This window comes from Primulina eburnea, chromosome 1, assembly GCF_022965805.1.
Source record: "Primulina eburnea isolate SZY01 chromosome 1, ASM2296580v1, whole genome shotgun sequence".
Taxonomy (NCBI): domain Eukaryota; kingdom Viridiplantae; phylum Streptophyta; class Magnoliopsida; order Lamiales; family Gesneriaceae; genus Primulina; species Primulina eburnea.
The window spans coordinates 17,082,318-17,102,171 of record NC_133101.1 but is presented as its reverse complement, the minus strand read 5'-3'; the positions used below and the strand labels follow the sequence as shown (position 1 = coordinate 17,102,171).

Genomic DNA, 19,854 nt, shown 5'->3' with positions numbered 1-19,854 from the left:
AAGTGGGCCAAATTGCTAAAATCAGAGCATTTGGCGTGAAAAAGGAAAAACTCTATTCTCGGTTTTGTACATGTTTTCCATTGTATCGAGAAGAAAACGTTATTGCTAAAATTACAAATAAACGACTTCAAACCAAGTATTCCGTATTCTGACACTTCCACTCAAGCACGGTACAAGTTTAGCATTCTAATCTTGAAAACAATTAATAATTATGTTGAATCGATCCTTCCTAAAGCTTTTGTGAAGATGCCGGCTATATGTTGATTTGTTGATACGTATTCTATCTGAACGAGTTTTTCTTGAATCTCCTCTCTTACAAAATGACAATTGAAATATGTTTTGTATTTTCGTGGTACATTGGATTGGCTGCATGGATCACCCGAAGGAATCTTGTTGGCCTTCAAGAAATACTTGGTTCACATTTTAGGCCGTGGGACAAAAAGTTTTTTTTAGTACGATGATCGCATAGTAATTTTTTTAGCAACGCCATTTTTTGAGTGCATATATGTACGTGTACATGTCTCTTAGCTACTACTTAATTCGGTTGATGATTAACTAAATTATAGATTTCTAATATATGTCCATTCTTTGTTTGGTTCACTAGTAACTTTTATATTTTACTCTTTATATCCTATAAAATTAAATGATTTTATATTTATTTATAATTAAAATTATATTATTAAATATAATGATTATTGTTGTAGTTATAAGCAGTGTTTTTATAACCTGACCGTTAATCGAACCGGTCAAGCCTTAAAAAATGGTTCAACCAGTTCAACCGGTTCAACCGAACAGTCGAACCGGATCAATAAAATTAATATTTTATTTATTTTATATAATAAATAAAATAGTAAAATATTGATTATTTATGTTTTTATAGTTTTTATTAAATTTTTAAGATGAAAATTACACAAATATCCAAATAACCGGTTCAACCGGTTCAAAATGGTTCAACCGGTTTTTCCGGTTTAACCGGGTTTTAACCGGTTTTTTCCGGTTAAACCTGTTTTCCGGGTTTTTACTTATCTCCGGACCGGTCTGGAGGCCGGTTCGCGGTTGAACCGGTCCGACCGGCCGGTCCGGTCTGGTTTTGAAAACAGTGGTTATAAGTACTGTCAACGCAAAGGTTTTGTAAAAATATTATTTTTGGCTTTGTCTATGCTACACCAAATTGTTACTCACATTATTCATACATAAAAATAAAAAATGTGGAGTCTCACTCACACCATTTTCTTTATGACGGGCCAATTCGATACTATAGTTAAGACATTGCGCCACTCCATTGAGAAAAACAAGAAATCCAATTATCAGGTACTTAATGAAAGCCGTTGCTGCCGGAGTGGTGATTGGTTGAAAATGCATGTATCCGCCTATTAACTTATACTCGTCCTTTTGTTATTAAAATCTTCTGATGAAAAAGATATCACCCAAACAAGAATCTTTTGCTACTTGATCGTTCCGATACCCGATGACCGGTGGGCGCCGTGATAGCTGCCCAGAAAGATTGGTATGAACACGGATGAATGCACACAATTTCGAAATCATCTAAAGACAACTCAATAATCAATATCCCAATTGAAGGATCAAAAGCATTCAAACCTGCCTTTAGCAGATGGCAGACGAAGTCAGATCCTAGTGCTACTCCTCGACTGCTTGAATCTTCTACAGGCTTCCGAAACAAACCACTTCAGGGGATACAGAGGTCCGTGATCTTCTCAAGAATTTCCTTGGACATATTGACAAGGAAATTTACCCAAATCGTACAGTGTAATTTTACCACAGTGAACTTTGAAACCAGGAGGATTACTTGTCGCCTATCTTGTGGGTATTTTCCTCATTCTGCCAACTACTTCATGCATGGCCTGCGTATGTAAAATCATGTTTGATAAGTCCCATATTTACATATTTCAAACTTTTGCCGCAAAAGCCCTCTTTCTTTTACTCGTCCCTTGCCTTTTGTTTTGCACTTTTATGTTTATAATGGCTTCATCTTAGGCGATCTGCGAGAGTGTGTGTGTGTGTGTGTGTGACTCAAAATATAAGTGTGATGCATGCTTGTCCACCGACGCGTGTTCCAACCTATTCCACGTGACAAACTTCTCCCGCATGTCTGCAGCACACACGAGTATCTCATACATGAATTACTATGCACACTGAGACAGCGTTGTGTGATACAACACACAACAAATCCAACTGGGACGGAATGATGCTTTCTTTATATATTTTTAACAGTGATATGAAATGACCAAGTTGCAAAACACTACCATCAGCAAAATAAGCTTCAGCCTATTTTTGTCATGAACTGGTTGGATATGAAAGCAAATAGTTAATCTCACGCTTCCGTCTATTTTTGTCATGAATCGGTTGGATATAAAAGCACGTAGTTAATCACAAGAGAACTGAGATTATTTCCAATGTAAAGCATGAATGAAACATAGACCAATACTTTAAAAAACGACCTCTTTCAAGAGCAATACGCCAACTTTTAACATGGTGTTTACCAGATGGAATCAGCATGCCTCCCATATATTTCAGGAAAAAGGAAGATTAAATAACCATTATGTCATGGTAGGTAATGCACTAATGCTAGATAAATAATTAGATTGGAATCAATAGACATTTTACTATACAAGAGATATTTACAGGATTTTAACTCACGTGTGTCTGAGTAGATGGCCGTTGACAATGTGTGACATTCTTTATCTGAGGCAACTTGCACATTTACTATAAAGTTTTAATAGCCTGTATAAAGAGAGAATAAATAAGCAACATACATAGGCCACATAAATCAAAGGAATACAAATGATAACATTATAGTACAAAAAATTTTAGGTTGAGTTGTGATCAACAACAATTGAACATGATCAAACAATTAAAAATTTTATACATGAAATAGAGAAAATGAGCGTATAAAGGGTATATCTGCTATTTATTAAGCATGGAGCCCTTATAGAACTTATCAATAATTCTTTTACAAAAAATTCTATGATACCTATAATATTTAAAAAATTAAAAACACTAATATAGAAATGATATATACTTTATTAAAAAATTCAAACCCACAAAAACTATTCAATCAAATAAATAAAAAAAAGTAAAAATATATGTATTTTACATAAATATTTACTATATGGGAAATATATACGCTACTGCCTACTGGTTTTAACAACGTTTTCATCAGATGCAACAGAAGATCTATAGGTTGATGTCAATTACGTTTTAAGCCATATACAAGTTAAAGCCTCTAAAGTCGCTAACGTAAATACAAAAGGGACACTGATGATATTCATGAGGAAAGTTCTTACGAAACTCAACATGTCAGTTACAATCAGATTCTTGAAGTAAACTCTTACCATCAGAAGCAAATATATGTAACTATCGTCCCAGGCAGCATAAGATAAAACACCACTTGTATCGATGCATAGACACTTTCTTGCTTACTGAGCTCAAAAACTTCTGCCCCCGCAGTAGAATAACAAGTTTCTCCTTCCATTACTCTCACCCCAGAGAAACAACAGCAGATGGCAGATCATGATATACGGGCATGCAAAGGGCTGAATCGTCCCGTGGATAATCATTATCCTGTCCATTGGCTAACAACATCTGTGCATCCTTAGGCAGCAATCCCAACGTTCTCAACTCAGCAAAGAGATTAAGGGCTGAAACAGAGTTGTGGAAAAGCTTTTTCACCAATTTAAACGTGCAATCGTCCAAACCAATATTACTATATACCATTTCTTGAAGCACGTGCAAAACCATGTTAACATCTCTATTCTTACAGAAACCAGAGAGTATCAGGTTATATGACTTCATATTTGGAGCTACATTCATCTGCTTCATTTGGCTAAACAAACTATAAGCATCTTCTGCCAGACCAAACCCGAGAAGCCCCTCGATGGCAACATTGAATGACACAACATCAAGTGAAAAATTCTCAGTAGCAGCTTTTTTGACTAATCCAATAGCTCTACTAAAGCAACCTGACTTTATAAGCCCATGAATCATTATAGTATGAACATGAGCATCTACACCTGGATTGATATGAATAATTCCCTGGTAAACATTGAGTGCCTCATGTGTCCTACCTAATCTGATTAACGCACTCAACAATCCAGCAAAACTATAGTTATCTGGTTGAAACCCTCTATATATCATGTCATTATAATACTCAACAGCACCTTCTGGATAGCCAGCTTTGCAGAAATAAAATAGAAAACAATTGCAAACTACCAAGTCAGGTTGTATGGCAAGTCCACTGATGAGTAAAGGTAGAAGCACATATTGTTTAGACAAACAAATAGTCGACATAAGAGAAGATAAAGTATAAACATCAGGTGTCAGTCTTAGATCTCTCATATCAGAGTAGACTTTAAATGCTACATTGTACCATCCAATCTTAGATAGGCAATCAATCAGTACATTACATAGAACCAGATCCGGAAAACATCCTTTTAATTCCAGAGTGCCGAGAATTTCGAAGGCCTTGCTGGGCATCCGAGATTCCAAGAGCCCTTTAATCAATGATGTGCACGTAATTATGTTCGGGGTACACCCTATCTTAAACATTTTCTCTAGTAAATAAATAGCAACCTCAATCCGATTAGACTTGCAGAAGCCATCAATCAATATGCCCCAAACATTCATAGAGACAGGAACACCTAAAACTATCATCATCCCTAGAAGCTGCAATGCCTCAGCCAACATACCGAACTTAGAGAAACAATTTAAAACCAATAAATAAGTCTCCGGGTTAAGATAAAACCCCATCATAAACATGCGACTTAGCACCACTTTTACATTATGAACTTCGTTGAGTCTGCAAAGATTACAAATGGCAATACTAAAAGACAAGAAATTCGGGGACAATGATCCGTTTAAAACTCTAAGGGCCACATCCACACGCTCAATCTTGAAGAGCACATCAATGACAATGTTCTGTACATACGTATTAGGGATGTAACCATAGTTATTCATCACCTCAAATGCTTCAAGTACCATATCGTACATAGCTCCACGCCAGTAAATTCTCATCAAAAGCAAAAAAGTTTGAGCTTTTGTGACGCAACCTACAGTTTCCAATTCTTGAACTATCCCTTTCACAGTTCCAAATCTTGAGGTGAGGTTAGAAACCACGTTCACCATATGATGGAAAGTGGATTTGTCATGGAAATAATTAGGTTGCCGAGCGCACCACAGAAAAAAGCTGAGAGCAACTAAATCAGAACGGCAGCTTCGTAAAGTAGTCTGCACGATCTGAGGGGTCAGAAAGGGTGTCTGGAGACGTTCTTGATTGCTGATAGATTTGGCACAGGATTTGATTCGACGTTTTTCGGCGGTGTGGTAGTCAATTGGTGAAGAAACATGGTGAATTGCTGCCAAAGTCTGTAATTTTTGAGCAAAACAAGGAGCCACTTTCAGGAAATTTTGCATCAATCGCCATAGCATTTCCTTGTGCGCCGATTTAAGGAAAGCACAAATATTGAAAAATCGGAAATCTCACAGACACCTCATCGCTTCGATGATTGACGGCTCTACCTTCCTCCACACAGCTAGAAATATCATGGCGGAGGAGGCGGCGGCGGGGTCAAATGTTGGTATTAACTGTGTTGAATTAAAGAAAGAGGACAGCAGCAGGCCAACACAGAAGCAGAGGCGCTTTGATTTTCAAATGTATAGTTTTTGAAATAAAAAAGGGAAATACGTTTATCGATAAAATTTGAAAAAAAAAAACCTTCGATTTATATTTTAACTTAGGGCAAAAACTTGTGTGAGACGGTCTCACGGGTATTATTTGTGAGACGGTTCTCTTATTTGGGTCACCCATGAAAAAGTATCACTTTTTATGCTAAGAGTATTATTTTTTAGTGTGAATATGGGTAGGGTTGACCCGTCTCACAGATTATGATCCGTGAGACGGTCTCACATGAGACTCACTCTTAACTTAGCATTTATTCTTCTGATCTAAAATCTTAGTTTAAAATCTTAAATAAAAACATTAAATATGTCGGGCCGAACACTTGACTATAGCTAGTAGTAATAGTACAACTCAAATCTTTTAAATCGCAAAATATCTCAAGCACCGCGATTCGATCGCACTACCAAGCATTGACAATTATTGCATCCAACAATCTTCCTCCCAATAATTGCACTCCTTGCAAGGGAATCGAACCCGAGACCTTGGCTCTGATATCAATTGTAGGACCGAGCGTTTGTCGCTTTACCAAAAACTATAGCTAGTAGTAATGGTGCAACTCAAATATTTTAAACCGCACAACTGCTCAAGTACCACGATTCGATCACTCTACCAAGCAGACACAATTATTGCAACCAACAAAATATATCATTGTTTTTATAATTCAATATCAAAACCTATGTAGAATTATTTCAAACACAAAAAATTGTTACTAATATGTAATTAAATGTTGAATTGGAGAATTTTTTTCAAATAATATGAATCTGAACACATGTTCGAGATTAATTATTTACAGGATTTATTCTAAAACTTTGGAATATTTGAAACAAAAAGATATAACCATGTTAGATATCAGAAGCAAATGAGAACTTATCAGAATCTAAAGGTAAAAATATGATTCAGTCTAATTAGTTCTTAGAAATAATACATGATTCATTAAACTCTCCGGAGATCTTAGATAAATTCAAAAGAAGGTACATAATTATGACATTATGTTGTATTATGTACCACAAAAGGTAGAAAAAAAATCCTTTAAAAACAAGAAAAAATTATTGTAACATTAAATGATATTCAAATAAGAATTCAAACTCTAGAAAAACAAACAAGTTCTACTAAATAATTTCGGTAGAAAGATTACCATCGTCATTTGGTACTAAAATCTTATTACACCAAAAAAAGATTACCAAGATGATGCCAAAACTTTTAACCAAAGAAAAATAATCAATCTAATTAAAAATGTCCCAACGAATAAATTAATATGATGAAAACTTTAGAAATGATTGATCTCGATGATCTTCAAGATTTTGTAGAATTTTTTTGTAAATATCAGGGTCGTAGATCTAAAGATGAAAAAACTAGGGGTGAACCACAAACAATAACCTGGTCATCTTCTCATTAAATACCAAAAGAAATTGTGGGATCTCATAATACAAATATGAGAGGATCCCAAACAGATTTTCAAGTTGGTGGAGAAGCACACCCAACAGGAACCGGGTTAAAGAAAAATCAAATTCCTTTGCACCAAACAATCTATGAGAAATATGTTTGGAACATATGCATCCTTATGAGATTATATTTAACCTTCATCTACTAAATTCAAAAACAGGGAAGATCTCATGGATGATTGGACATCGGCTATGAGAATCATAGCAGGAACACTTGATCTCAACAGAGAATGTTTTGTTAAACTTTTAAGAAATGAGTCTTATTGGATCAGTGAAAATTGCATGAGACATGAATGCGGTAGAAACCAAAGATTCAGTCCTAACAGTAGAGTCTATCAGTGAGATAGCCAGAAAAATGTCTACCTTATTTAAAGTACAATTTATAGGTTTAGATTATTTCAACAATGAAGATACATATAAGAAATAGAAATCTACTCAAGTTTTGTATAGTCTTGAATTACAAAAAATTTGTTTAGTGGACGAATACATTATGTTATTCATTAAATAGAGATGAAATTCGGGGTTTGAAGAAAATATAGCAATTCAAGTTTTCTTCGCCAAAATGACAAGCCCCTAGAGAGAAATGTTAATTAGGGAATATATTCCTGAAAATCTAGATTCTATGGCATGAAGAGCCTCTTTTCTCAAAGGAAAATTGATAGAATTGTATCATATAGCAGTATTACAAAAGAATTGAAAATAATTAAGGGTTGTTAACAAACTTGTTCATTTGTGTTGTAAATAAAATGATACTCCAACAATTATTGGAAGTAAGCCCCAAAGGCAAAAAAAAAAGAAAAGCTTTAGGTCCCATCCTTGTACCAGAAGTCGAATTAGTTATTGAAAACCAAGAACCGTATGGTCTAGAAAAAAAATCAAGATCTTACAAATTTGGGCAGAGAAGTGGACCATCAAGGAATAGGAGTTCATCCCAAGCACCGAGCACATCTCGAAGCACGGGAAGAACACCTACAAAGAAAAATTTCAGAATAGCTCATACCCGAGACAATGAAAGTTTTAAAGATTGTAATTGCTGGACATATAGAACAAGATGTCACATTTTGAACAACTGTCCAGAAAATGATAAAAAGGGAATAAAACGTTTTGATCAAACCACAGATATTTAAAAAAACGTTTTATTACCTGTTTAATTACAATTGAGTCAATAAATTCCTAAGCCAAACGTTGGTTTACAGGGTTGGACAAGATATTTGACTGATAAATGATTGGCCAAGGCAGTAATGAAGTTGTGGATATAGGTGTTGTTTGTTAGAACAGAGGTCTTATAAACCAATGGGCTCCACATGGGACCTTTTCCTGCATCCGAGCTTCTTCCTGATGCGCCCATATTCCAATTATAACAAATAAACTTATCAATTGGATCGAAGGAGGCAGATCAAATGGATCATATCGGAACGAAATGGACAGAGCAGATCCAAACCTTGCAAAATATGCATAAAAACATATAATAATCCACACAAAAGCAAAACGTATGATAATATATCTAATTTTAAATCATTTGTCAAACTATAAAACAATACATAATCCCACTTACCATTATTCAATATGTGGTACAAAACTTACTTGAACTTGGACGAATCACACTCTGAACGAGATTTGTACAACACCTCGAGCAAGCCTTTAGGAAGCAACTTGATCGAGCATTTGGAAAACACCTCAAGTAGATTGGGTAGCATTTGTATGTTCCAAGATGCTGAACGAAATGGTAAATACCAGCCTTTCTTCCTTCCTTGAGATGTATTATGAGTTATTTTGGAGGATTTTTGTTGCAAGGATTTGTGAAAGGTATTTCATGTATTTATAGACTGAACTGTGGCGCTCTAAGAGATGGTATTGAACGGAAAACTTGATGCCCAAGTAGTCATAATTTCATCCACGGCCGAGAGTCACCTTAGTTTAAATGCCATTTCTTTTACAATAAATTTGTCTAATCTTTTAGTTCTTCCTTTGGCTGCAATTTTGGTTTATTTAGGACATAAGAATTGAACTTTTTTGAGCTAAAGTTTCAAGTTCATGAACTGGGGGTTTGCATCCTCGAGATAATCATCTTCAATCCTCGTGGTTTGTCTACGTCTCGAGCTCCATTATGCTGGATTTGACACATCTTAAGCTGAAATTTTAAGTCAAATTGTTGAGCTTTTAATTTGACAAGCTTGAGCTAAAAGTCTCGAGGTTTATTGCTTGCCTAAGTTGCTTTGAAAATCTGAGTCCTCACATCTCATCGACATTATTGGGAGTTTGTTTGATCATAAAAAGGTAAGGGTACTAGGTGCACATCTTCTCTTCTAATTCTCATATTAATCCTTGATCTGTATGGTTAGACCATTGTATTTTGACATATGAAATGGTCTGGTGTCTTAGTTCTTGCTCTTCAGTGTCTACTATACAGATAGGAAATTCTTTATATTTTATTTCCTCATTCAGGTTCCTGTCAATTAGAAATGATGCGACTTCAAGAATATGATCGGGTTGGGGATGTATCTTCTCAGCTGTGAAATGTGGAAGATGTTTTGGGCTCTCAACATGTTTGGTGGCAAGGCTAGTCGATAATCTAAGGTTATTACTTTTCCTAGAATTTCAAAGGGTCCGACATATATTGGGTTAAGTTTTTTTTTTCGGATTTGCTAAATCGTATTACTCCCTCCAAATGTGAGACTTTCTCTAAAGTTTATTCGCCAATTTTAAATTTTGTGGTATTCTTTTTAAGTTAGTATCATTTTTCTGTCGATCTTGGGCCACCTTTGAAGTTTAGGGCACACACCCTCAACATATCTTCAAGAATATGTATTTTTATCTCAGTTTGGCCATCAGTTCGTGGGTGACAAGTCGTGTTAAAGGTGACCTTTGTTCCCTTAGCTATTTGAAAACTTTTCCAAAATAGGGGCACGAATCTCAGATCCCAAAAGTCTTGAAGGAACACCATGTGATCTCAAAATATTATCCATATACAAGGTGGCTAGCTTGTCCAGATTATACTTCATATGGATGGAGATGAAATGCGTAGATTTTTTTAGTCTATCTACTATTACCTAAATTCAGTTATGATTTTTCCTTGACTTTGTTTATCCTATCACCAAGTGCATGAAAGTTTCATATTGTCTCCATTTTGGTATTTCTAGTGGTTGTAGGGGTCATCTAGTCCTTTGGTGCTATTTGACCAGTTGAAAATTTTGGCACCTAGCTGTCAAATATTTCTTCATTTTATTCCACCAAAAAGTTTTCTTTAAATCTCAATATATCTTGTACTACCAAGGTGGATTGAAAATTTCAAGTTGTGTGCTGCAGACATCACATATTGTTGAAGATTTTTGATTTCATAAACGACGTTTCATCCACGAAATTTCATTTTCATCAGTTTGGAATTCTTGAGCTTTCCCTTTTTTGAGTTGTTCCTTAGTTTCTCTCAAAAAGGGATCTTGGTCTTGATTCAATTTCACTGATTCTTCCAGGCACGGTTGCACTGACAGTGAGGCTAGAATTACTTTCCCCATGTCTTTTTGGCTTAGTGCATCATCTACCTTGTTAGCCTTAACCAGATGATAGTTTATTGTTAGGTAATAATCGTTCCATAGTTCAATCCACCGTCTATGCCTCGTGTTTAATTCATTTTGTATGAATGGTCTTTGAGGCTTTGGTGATCTGTAAATATCTCACATTTTGCACCAAAGAGGTAATGCCTCTGGATTTTTGACAAATACTATTGTAGCTAATTCAAGATCATGTGTTGGGTACTTTTGCTAACATGGTTTTAATTGCCTTGATTCATAGGTAATTATTTGTCTCTCTTGAATGAGTGCACATCACAATCCTCCGTTTGATGCATCATTGTAAAATTATGGAATTCATGCCTTCTTTGGTAAGGACTAGTACTGGGATAGAAGTGAGTTTCTTTTTCAGGATCTAAAAACTCTTTTCAAATTCTAAACTCTAATTGAATTTAGAGTTCTTCTGAGTGAGCTTGGAGAGTGGAACAAATATTGGAGAAAATCCATCAACACATTTTCTGCAATAGCCAACTAATCTTAGAAAGCTCCAAATTTCTATTCTTGTTTTTAGTTAAGGCCAATTCATGATTGCCTCCACCTTCTTGTGATCCACTGATATGCCCATTTCAGATATTATATGACCCAACAATGTGACATTTTTAGCCAAAATTCAGATTTCTTGAATTTAGCATAATGTTATTTTTCTCTGAGAGTCTGTAAAGTGAGGCGAAAATATTTCTTGTGATCTTTCTCACTTGATGAATACGCAAGAATGCCATCAATAAATACTACCAGAAACTTGTCGAGAAATGTCTTAAATACTCTATTCATGAGGTCTATGAATGCTGTTGGAGCATTGTCAGACCAAAAGGCATTATCGTGAAATCATAGTGTCCATACCTTGTTTGGGAGGCTGTTTTAGGAATATCCCCTATCTTGACAATCAGTTGGTGGCAGCCTGACATTAGATCAAGCTTTGAAAATATCTTAGCTCCTTTTAACTGATAAAAAAGTTCGTCTATTACTAGAAGATGATATTTGTTCTTGATTACGATTTTATTGAGTTCTTTTTAGGTCGATACACAATCTTGCACTTTCACCCTTCTTTAAAAATAATATTGGAGCTCTCCATAGAGAGACACTTGGTCTGATTTGTTTCTTGTCTAACCAATTTTGGAGTTTATCTTTTAGCTCCTTAAGTTAAGCTAGAGCCATTCGGTAGGGTGCCTTAGATACTAGTGTAGCACCAGCTATCAAGTTAATTTCGAATTTTACTTCGCAGTCCTGGATAATTCCAAGTAACGCTTCTGGAAAAACTTCCGGAAACTCTCGCACCACTGGAATATTTTATAGTTTGAGCTTGATTCCTTCTTTTACTTCTCTCATTATTGTTAAATAGAATTTTTCACCATATTTCATGGCTTTCTTGGTCTGGAAGAAGAAGTCATGGATTTATGTTCCTTGGCCTTGCAATGGAATACAATTTATTCTTGGTTTATGTTTGACATTCTTGTCCCGAAAATCTACCATTGCATGATTATGTGCCTAGCATACTCTAACACAAACGAATTTCTTTGGATCTCTCTCTCCTCGAATCGTCCCTTTTTTGTATTCTAAGAAGAGTCAGAACTTATTATTTATGCTACAGTTTCCTCGATGCCCACTATGTTTTCCCCAAATAATGTAAATTTCTAACTTGAGATATTGTTTATTACCTTCATAATATATTACAAAAATATACATATTCAAATTTAGCGAATAGCATCCCAAATTTAATATCCAAACCGTTAATTATTGACACAAAAATCAACTTCTATATCTGAATATCCAAACTTATATAATTCTTATATCATATTTTCATAAATAATTTATTATCCCCGTGTCAAATATTTCATATTTAGTCGAAAGTTTAAGTCAACTTATCTCAAATAGGTACATTCCTGAAAATGCAAGTCATCTTATCTCTGATAAGTATATTCCCAAAAATATAAGTCAATACAAATTGTTTCCTTCTTAGGTAATTCCACAAAATTCGACAACTAGTACAATGTAAGTTTTGAACTTGAATTTTTTTGGGAGAGATTTTTCATAAATGGAAATGTAAAGATTTTTATATAGAGGAAAAGCCTAGACCGTGTGGTTGACGAAACAATTGGCAGAATTGAACTTTGAGATTCTTACGTGAAGCCATTGAGGATCCAAAAAATAGCAAAAGAGCGATTTTCGATTTTGAAAGTATGTCAAGATGAATAGAACTTTCAAGGAGAGTTTTACTTGTTGGACCGATTTGGATCAGATTTCACAAGGCTTTGCCTATCAAATCCCTACGGGATTATTAACCTAATGGCTATAATACCATCAAATGTCACTATCCGAGACCGAGACTTAGATGACATCTGACAATGTTTAGCAATTTAATTGAAAATAATAAGTCTCGTAGCAAATAGCCAAAATCAATCTAATTCATTAAAGAACATTATCTTTACACATGCAAAATGTGAATAATAGAGAAGCTGTTCTTACAAAAACGTGCGGAATGCAGAAACAAATAAAATATAAACTTGAAATCAAGGACTTGATCTTCATAACTCTGGATTTCTTTACTAGCCCCAAAACTAATCTTGTTCTGTATCTTCCATCTATTATTCATTATTATCTGGGAGGGACGTAAGTGAGTGAAATTTTGAGAAACACTCAGCAAGTAGGGGTCGATTGAATACCTGAATAACAAGTTATACATATACATATCTTAAAGTGATTGTTTTTCAGAGCAGAAATAAAAAACGGAACATACAGAATTCAGAAATTCTATCGATCAAATCATATCAAATTATACAGAATCTTAACAAAACTAAGTCTTATCAAATCAAAATAACTATTAATGGTTAATCTCAAATCAATGAAATGATTGAATAATAAAATTATAATATTATCTTTCATATATTTATATTTATATTTTTATTAATTATTGAAAAAGATGTGTGCTGAAAAAATGTTTTGACAAGGATATACAAAAAAAAAAAAAATTATCATCTCTAATAAATTATTGATTCTCTCAATTCGAAAATCTAGGATTTGAAATCAATCAAACAAATCCAAGACTCACGCATGCATGAAACCCAAATAGATGCATGGTCCATTCAATTATTCCTTATATCGAAATAGTTACAGGGAGTAAAGTCTATTAAAATGGAATAATGTGACATATAGAAAGTGGGATATTTAACGCAACTAATTGATCATGAGTATAACTTATATATTCATAGTGTATCAACGGTATAAACACAATATTTTGGTTTAAACTATACGCGTTGGAAACTGTAATTTCAAGATCTAGCCCCTAGCACCTCCTCCTACCGCTACAAAATTTCTTATTCCACGGCCGCGGTCCTCCATTACTTCCCATACGACAAAGATGTGGGGCATTTTATTTGACGCAATATTTCTTGGGGGGAGGGGATGCTTCTTCCTCATTTATCAAAAAAATATCTCTAAAAATCGCGCTATTAATGAAAATGATATTGCGGTAAACACAAATTCAAGTAAGTCAAATTTTATTTTTTAAATAAGATCCCAGTAAGTTTTGGATTGCAGATACTTGGTAACTTAGCTCAAATTATTTCTTTATTTTGAAAATAAAAAATAGTGTTATTTATTTAAAATATATTTATAATGATTTAGTTTAAACTATAGGTGTTGGAATCTACAATTTTGAGATCTCGCCCCTAGCAACTCCTCCTACCACTACAAAATTTCTTATTCCATAGCCACGGTTCTCTAGTACTGCCCATGCCATTAAAAATGTGGGGAGAGATGCTTCTTCCCCATTTAACAGATGAATACCTCTAATAACTGCACTCTTATACGAAATGCTATTGCGGTGGACGCAGATTCATGCAAGCCATTTTATATTTTAAATAAGATCCCATTAATTTTTGGATTGCAGGTACTTAATAACTTTGTTCAAATTATTTCTTTATTTAGAAAATAAAAAATAGTGTTATTTATTTAAAATATATGTCTAATAATTTGTTAAACTATAGGTGTTGGAAGCTGCAAATTTGAAATCTTGCCCCCAGCACCTCCTCCAACCGTTACGAAATTTCTTATTCCGCGGCCGCGGTCCTCAGGTACTGCCCATGCCATTAAGATGTTGGGCATTAATACCGCTAATAACTGCACTCTTATGGGAAATGCTATTGCAGTGGACGCAGATTCAAGTAAGTCAAATTTTATTTTTTAAATAAAATCTCAGTAAGTTTTGGATTGCAGGTACTTGGTAATTTGGCTCAAATTATTTATTTATTTTGAAAATAAAAAATAGTGTTATTTATTTAAAATATATCTTCAATAATTTGTTTTAAACTATAGGTGCTGGAAACTGAAATTTTGAGATCTCGCCCTCAGCACCTCCTCCTACTACCGCTACATAATTTCTTATTCCACAGCCGCGGGGTGAGGCGATGATTCTACCCCATTGATCAGACGAATAACTTTAATAACTGCACTCTTATGAGAAATGCTATTGCGAATGACGCAGATCCAAGTAAGTCAAATTTTATTTTTTAAATAAGATCTCAGTAAGTTTTGGATTGCAGGTACTTGGTAACTTGGTTAAAATTATTTCTTTATTTTGAGAATAAAAAAGAGTTTATTTATTTTAAATATATTTATAATAATTTGGTTTAAACTTTAGGTGTTGGAAACTGAAATTTTGATATCTCTTCCCCAACACCTCTTCCTACCGATACAAAATTTCTTATTCCATGGCCGCGGTCCTCCATCATTGCCCATTCCACTAAAAAGTTGGACATTTTACTTGCCGCAATATTTGGGGGGTGGACAATGCTTCTTCCCCATTTATCAGATGAACAACTCTAATAACTGCACTCTTATGGGAAATGCTATTGCGATGGACGATGGTTCAAGTAAGTGAAATTTTATTTTTTAAATAAGATCCCAGTAAGTTTTTGATTGCTGGTACTTCGTAACTTGGCTCAAATTATTTCTTTATTTTGAAAATAAAAAATAGTGTTATTTATTTAAAATATATTTCTAATAAATTTTGTTGAAACTATGGGTGTTAGAAACTGCAATTTTGAGATCTCTTCCCCATCACCTCCTCATACCGCTACAGAATTTCTTATTCCAACTCTGCGGTCCTCCAGTACTGCTCATGCCATTAAGATGTTGGGCATTTTACTTGCTGCAATATTTAGGGGGTGGGGCGATGCTTTTTCCCCACTTATCAGACAAATAACTCTAATAACTGCACTCTTATGAGAAATGCTATTGCGATGGACACATTTCAAGTAAGTCAAATTTTATTTTTTAAATAAGATCCAGTAAGTTTTGGATTGCAGGTATTTAGTAACTTGACTCAAATAATTTATTTATCTGAAAATAAAAAATAGCGTTATTTATTTAAAATATATGTCTAATAATTTGGTTTAAACTATAGATGTTGGAAGCAGCAATTTTGAGATCTCGCCCCCAGCACCTCCTCCTACCGCTACGGAGTTTCTTATTCCACGGCATCGGTCCCATGGTACTGTCCATGCCATTATTAAGTGGGGAATTTTATTTGCCAAGATTTTTTTTGTGAGGGTTACCATTTATGCGAGAAATATCTCTAATAACTCCACTATTTTGGGAAAATTGTATTGTGGTGGACGCAGATTCCAGTAATTCAAATTTTATTTTTTAAATAAAATCCCAGTAAGTTTTGGATTGCAGGTACTTGGTAACTTGAATCAAATTATTTCTTTATTTCGAAATTAAAAAATAGTGTTATTTATTTAAAATATATTTCTAATAATTTGGTTTAAACTATGGATGTTGGAAGATTCAATTTTAAGATCTCGCCCCCAGTACATCCTCCTACCGCTACAAAATTTCTTATTTTGTGGCCGTGGTCCTCCTGTATTGTCCATGCCATTAAGATGTGGGGCATTTTACTTGCCACAATATTTTGGGGGGCGATGCTACTTCCCCATTTATCAGATAAATACCTTTAATAACTGCACTCTCATGAGAAAATGCTATTGCGGTGGACACAGATTCAACTAAGTAAAATTTTATTTTTAAATAAGATCTCAGTAAGTTTTGGATTGCAGATACTTGTTAACTTCAAATTTTCTTTATTTTGAAAATAAAAAATAGTGTTATTTATTTTAAATAAATGTCTAGTAATTTTGTTTAAACTACAGGTGTTGGAAGTTGTAATTTTTAGATCTCGCCCCAGCAGCTCCTCTTACAGCTACGGAATTTATTATTCCATGGCCGCGGTCCTCCAGTATTTTCCAGGCCCTAAAGATGTGGGGTATTTTACTTGCCGCATATTTGGGGTTGGGGCGATGCTTCTTCCCCATTTATAAGAGGAATAACTCTAATAACTGCACTCTTATGGGAAATGTTATTACAGTGGACGCAGATTCGTGTAGGTCAAATTTTATTTTTTAAATAAGATCACATTAAGTTTTGGATTGCAGGTACTTGGTAACTTGGCACAAAATATTTCTTTATTTTGAAAATAAAAAATAGTGTTATTTATTTCAAATTTATCTCAAATAATTTGGTTTAAACTATAGGTGTTGGAAGCTACAATTTTGAAATCTCGCACCCAGCACCTCCTACCGCTACAAACTTTCTTATTCCATATCCGCGGTCCTCCATTACTGCCCATGCCATTGAGATGTGTGGCATTTACTTGCCGGAATATTTGCAGCAACATTGTCTTCAAGAGTATTTTTATGATATTGAAAATACATCAAGTTCATATCATAAATAATGTAAATGTTAATATCCAAGTAGCATGTTCTCACGGCTGAGACATGATGTATGATTATATTTTGCTCAATATAAGTGTTTTATTTTTGCAAATATCCCTAAGTTTTTTTATTTTGCTTTCAAAACTGGTTTTTAACCGTTTTGAGGAGGTTGAGAATTTTTCTCAAACTGGTTAGAAATATGAACCACTGTATAGTGCGAAAAACGGTTCAAGATTTCTAATGATAGATTAAAACTAGTTGGCAAACTTATCAACAAAATGTAGTGTGGAAAGTAAGTGCTTGCAGGAAGTAAAGACACAAAGTTTTTATGGATGTTCGGAGATGAAAACTCCTACGTCACCCTTTCTTCCTTTTCAGGAAGAAGTCCACTAAAAGACTTTGGCTTTACAGAAACTCTTTGCAACAGCCCACTCTAATCAGAACTTATCACACTGCCTATATTTGAACTCTTAGTGATCACTTTACAACTCTGGATTTTAAGAACACTAAATTCACCAGACACTACAACTTAATAAAATAACAGAAAGGTTATATGTAAATAAACAAATTGATTTTGGTAGCATGAAGATGATCCTTGAATGATCAGGTATCTTTCTGTTCAGTGCATTTTATGAGCGATGAAGTATGTAAGCTTTTGAGTGCACTATGATTCTTTGAGGTATGCAAGCTTGTAATGATTTCACTGCTATGAGTTTGATAAAGTGTGTCGTTATTCTTGCACACTACCTTCTCTGTTAATATAGGCGATCGTTCCAACGTTCGGAAGGATTGAGTAACGTTAACTTGTAACAGAGAGAAGCTTGTGTCACTATCAGCTGCAATTGATGCGAACACAAGTGGTCCAGCTCCGAGAAAAGCATGGGATCCGTTAGAGTTGCCAGAAGGACAAATCACGAGGGGGCGAATGAAGAAATTCAAGGACACATTAAATGGGCTGTTTATGAACAATCAAGGAGGGCTTACGTGCAAGGGGCAAAGTGCCGAAGGGTTCGTGACGCATGGGAGTGAGTTCAAGAGCCAAAAGAGCATTATTCAAGCATTAAATGTTGAAGGAACCCGAAAGCATCGCGCCCGGGCGGATGTAAACTACCGCCCGAGCGCTACATGTGAGTCCAGAAAATAAATCTGCGAAGACCTCGCGCCCTGGAGGATAAAAGTTACCGCCCGAGTGCGAACCGAGGAAACAGAGCGCCGAAGACCTTCTGCTCGGGCAGACATAAATATCCACCCGAGCGGACACTGTTTCGAGAAATTATTATTTCCCTTATTTAGTGTTTTAATTTGTTTGGTAACTAGATTTTGATATCTTTTTGATATGTAATGATATTTGCACGAAATTTTACACACAATTCAGATTTTATTATTGAGTTTATCAACTTTTGAGAATTTTCTCTCAACCTTTTCAAGGCTCTTGCTTTGTCAACCCAAAATCAAACTTATCAAAGTTTTAACTTTGTGGCGTTTGTCGATTGATTTCATACGGATTGTCAAGGACAAGTTCTTTGAAGGTTCGTATATTTCTCAATTGTTTAATCGTGATTATTTGTTGCTAAGTTTTTATAATTTAGAGGTGAATATAAAAAATTCAAACTTGATTCAAAAGATCGGGACACGCATCGATCCTTGTCGTTATTGAATAGAGGGCGCGATTCTATTTTAATCGTGTTTGCTATTTATTCGTACGAGGATTCACATCATTTGACATCAGAGCTTTGGCTCATTGAATTCAAGTAAGTTTACCATTCGTTCTATTATCATATCTAATTTTTCTTTCGTTCCGCTTTCAGATCTGATTTGTTCTATTATTATTCGTGAATCTGTGATACACGAAATTTTGTGCCTTATTTTTTTTTCTTTGAATTTTCGGAATTCTTAGAGCGAAAAAAAAAATTCCGAAAATTCATCATTATTTCTTTTGAATTTTTTGTTCTATTCTTTTTTGTGAGTCATATATACTTGTCTCACACAGTCAAAAAAATAATAATTAATATTGATCTTCAAATTGCTTGTCTACGCAGTTCAAGTGAGTCGATCACAATTGTTCACAATTTGAACTTGATTGTTTGATATACAAATACAAAGCTTGAGCACACTTTCGAGGATACTATCAAGTTTCAGTGAAAATACTTGAGTGCGAGTGTATTTTCTTTGGAGTGAACGGTGAGTATTTGTTGTGAGCAAAAAAAAAAATAAGAGAGGAGAGACGAGTGAATTTCTTTGGAGTGACCGTGAGCATTTGGGTGAGGATCAGTTTGTTTTCTACTAACGTTTTCTTGCAGGTACAAATTTGAAATTAAATGGAGAGGGAGGTAGGAGATAGTTCGAAACCCGGGGTTGATTAAGGTTCAAATGGAGGCGTTGTTTGGGCATTTTAGTCGAAAGATTTGGGTAGAGGAGAAGAAGAGGAAGAGTATGATTTG

The 19,854-nt window shown here is 34.7% G+C and overlaps 1 protein-coding gene across 9 annotated transcripts; it reads right to left on the bottom strand.

The window, feature by feature from the left end:
- Positions 1–1,134: 1,134 nt before the first annotated feature.
- Positions 1,135–5,664, bottom strand: LOC140828655 (putative pentatricopeptide repeat-containing protein At1g16830). Of its 9 annotated transcripts, none has more exons than XM_073191593.1 (4): positions 3,354–5,664; positions 2,659–2,742; positions 1,600–1,862; positions 1,136–1,491 (listed from the first exon to the last, which is right to left on the bottom strand). In XM_073191593.1, the coding sequence occupies exon 1, from the start codon at positions 5,443–5,445 to the stop codon at positions 3,499–3,501; it is 1,947 nt and encodes a 648-aa protein (XP_073047694.1). In that variant the 5' UTR covers positions 5,446–5,664; the 3' UTR covers positions 1,136–1,491; positions 1,600–1,862; positions 2,659–2,742; positions 3,354–3,498. The 9 variants fall into 9 exon arrangements, with proteins under 9 accessions (XP_073047696.1, XP_073047701.1, XP_073047694.1 ...); XM_073191627.1 differs by having other exon boundaries at positions 1,136–1,862; positions 3,354–5,382; positions 5,507–5,664; XM_073191595.1 differs by having other exon boundaries at positions 1,135–1,862; positions 2,460–2,742.
- Positions 5,665–19,854: the final 14,190 nt, after the last annotated feature.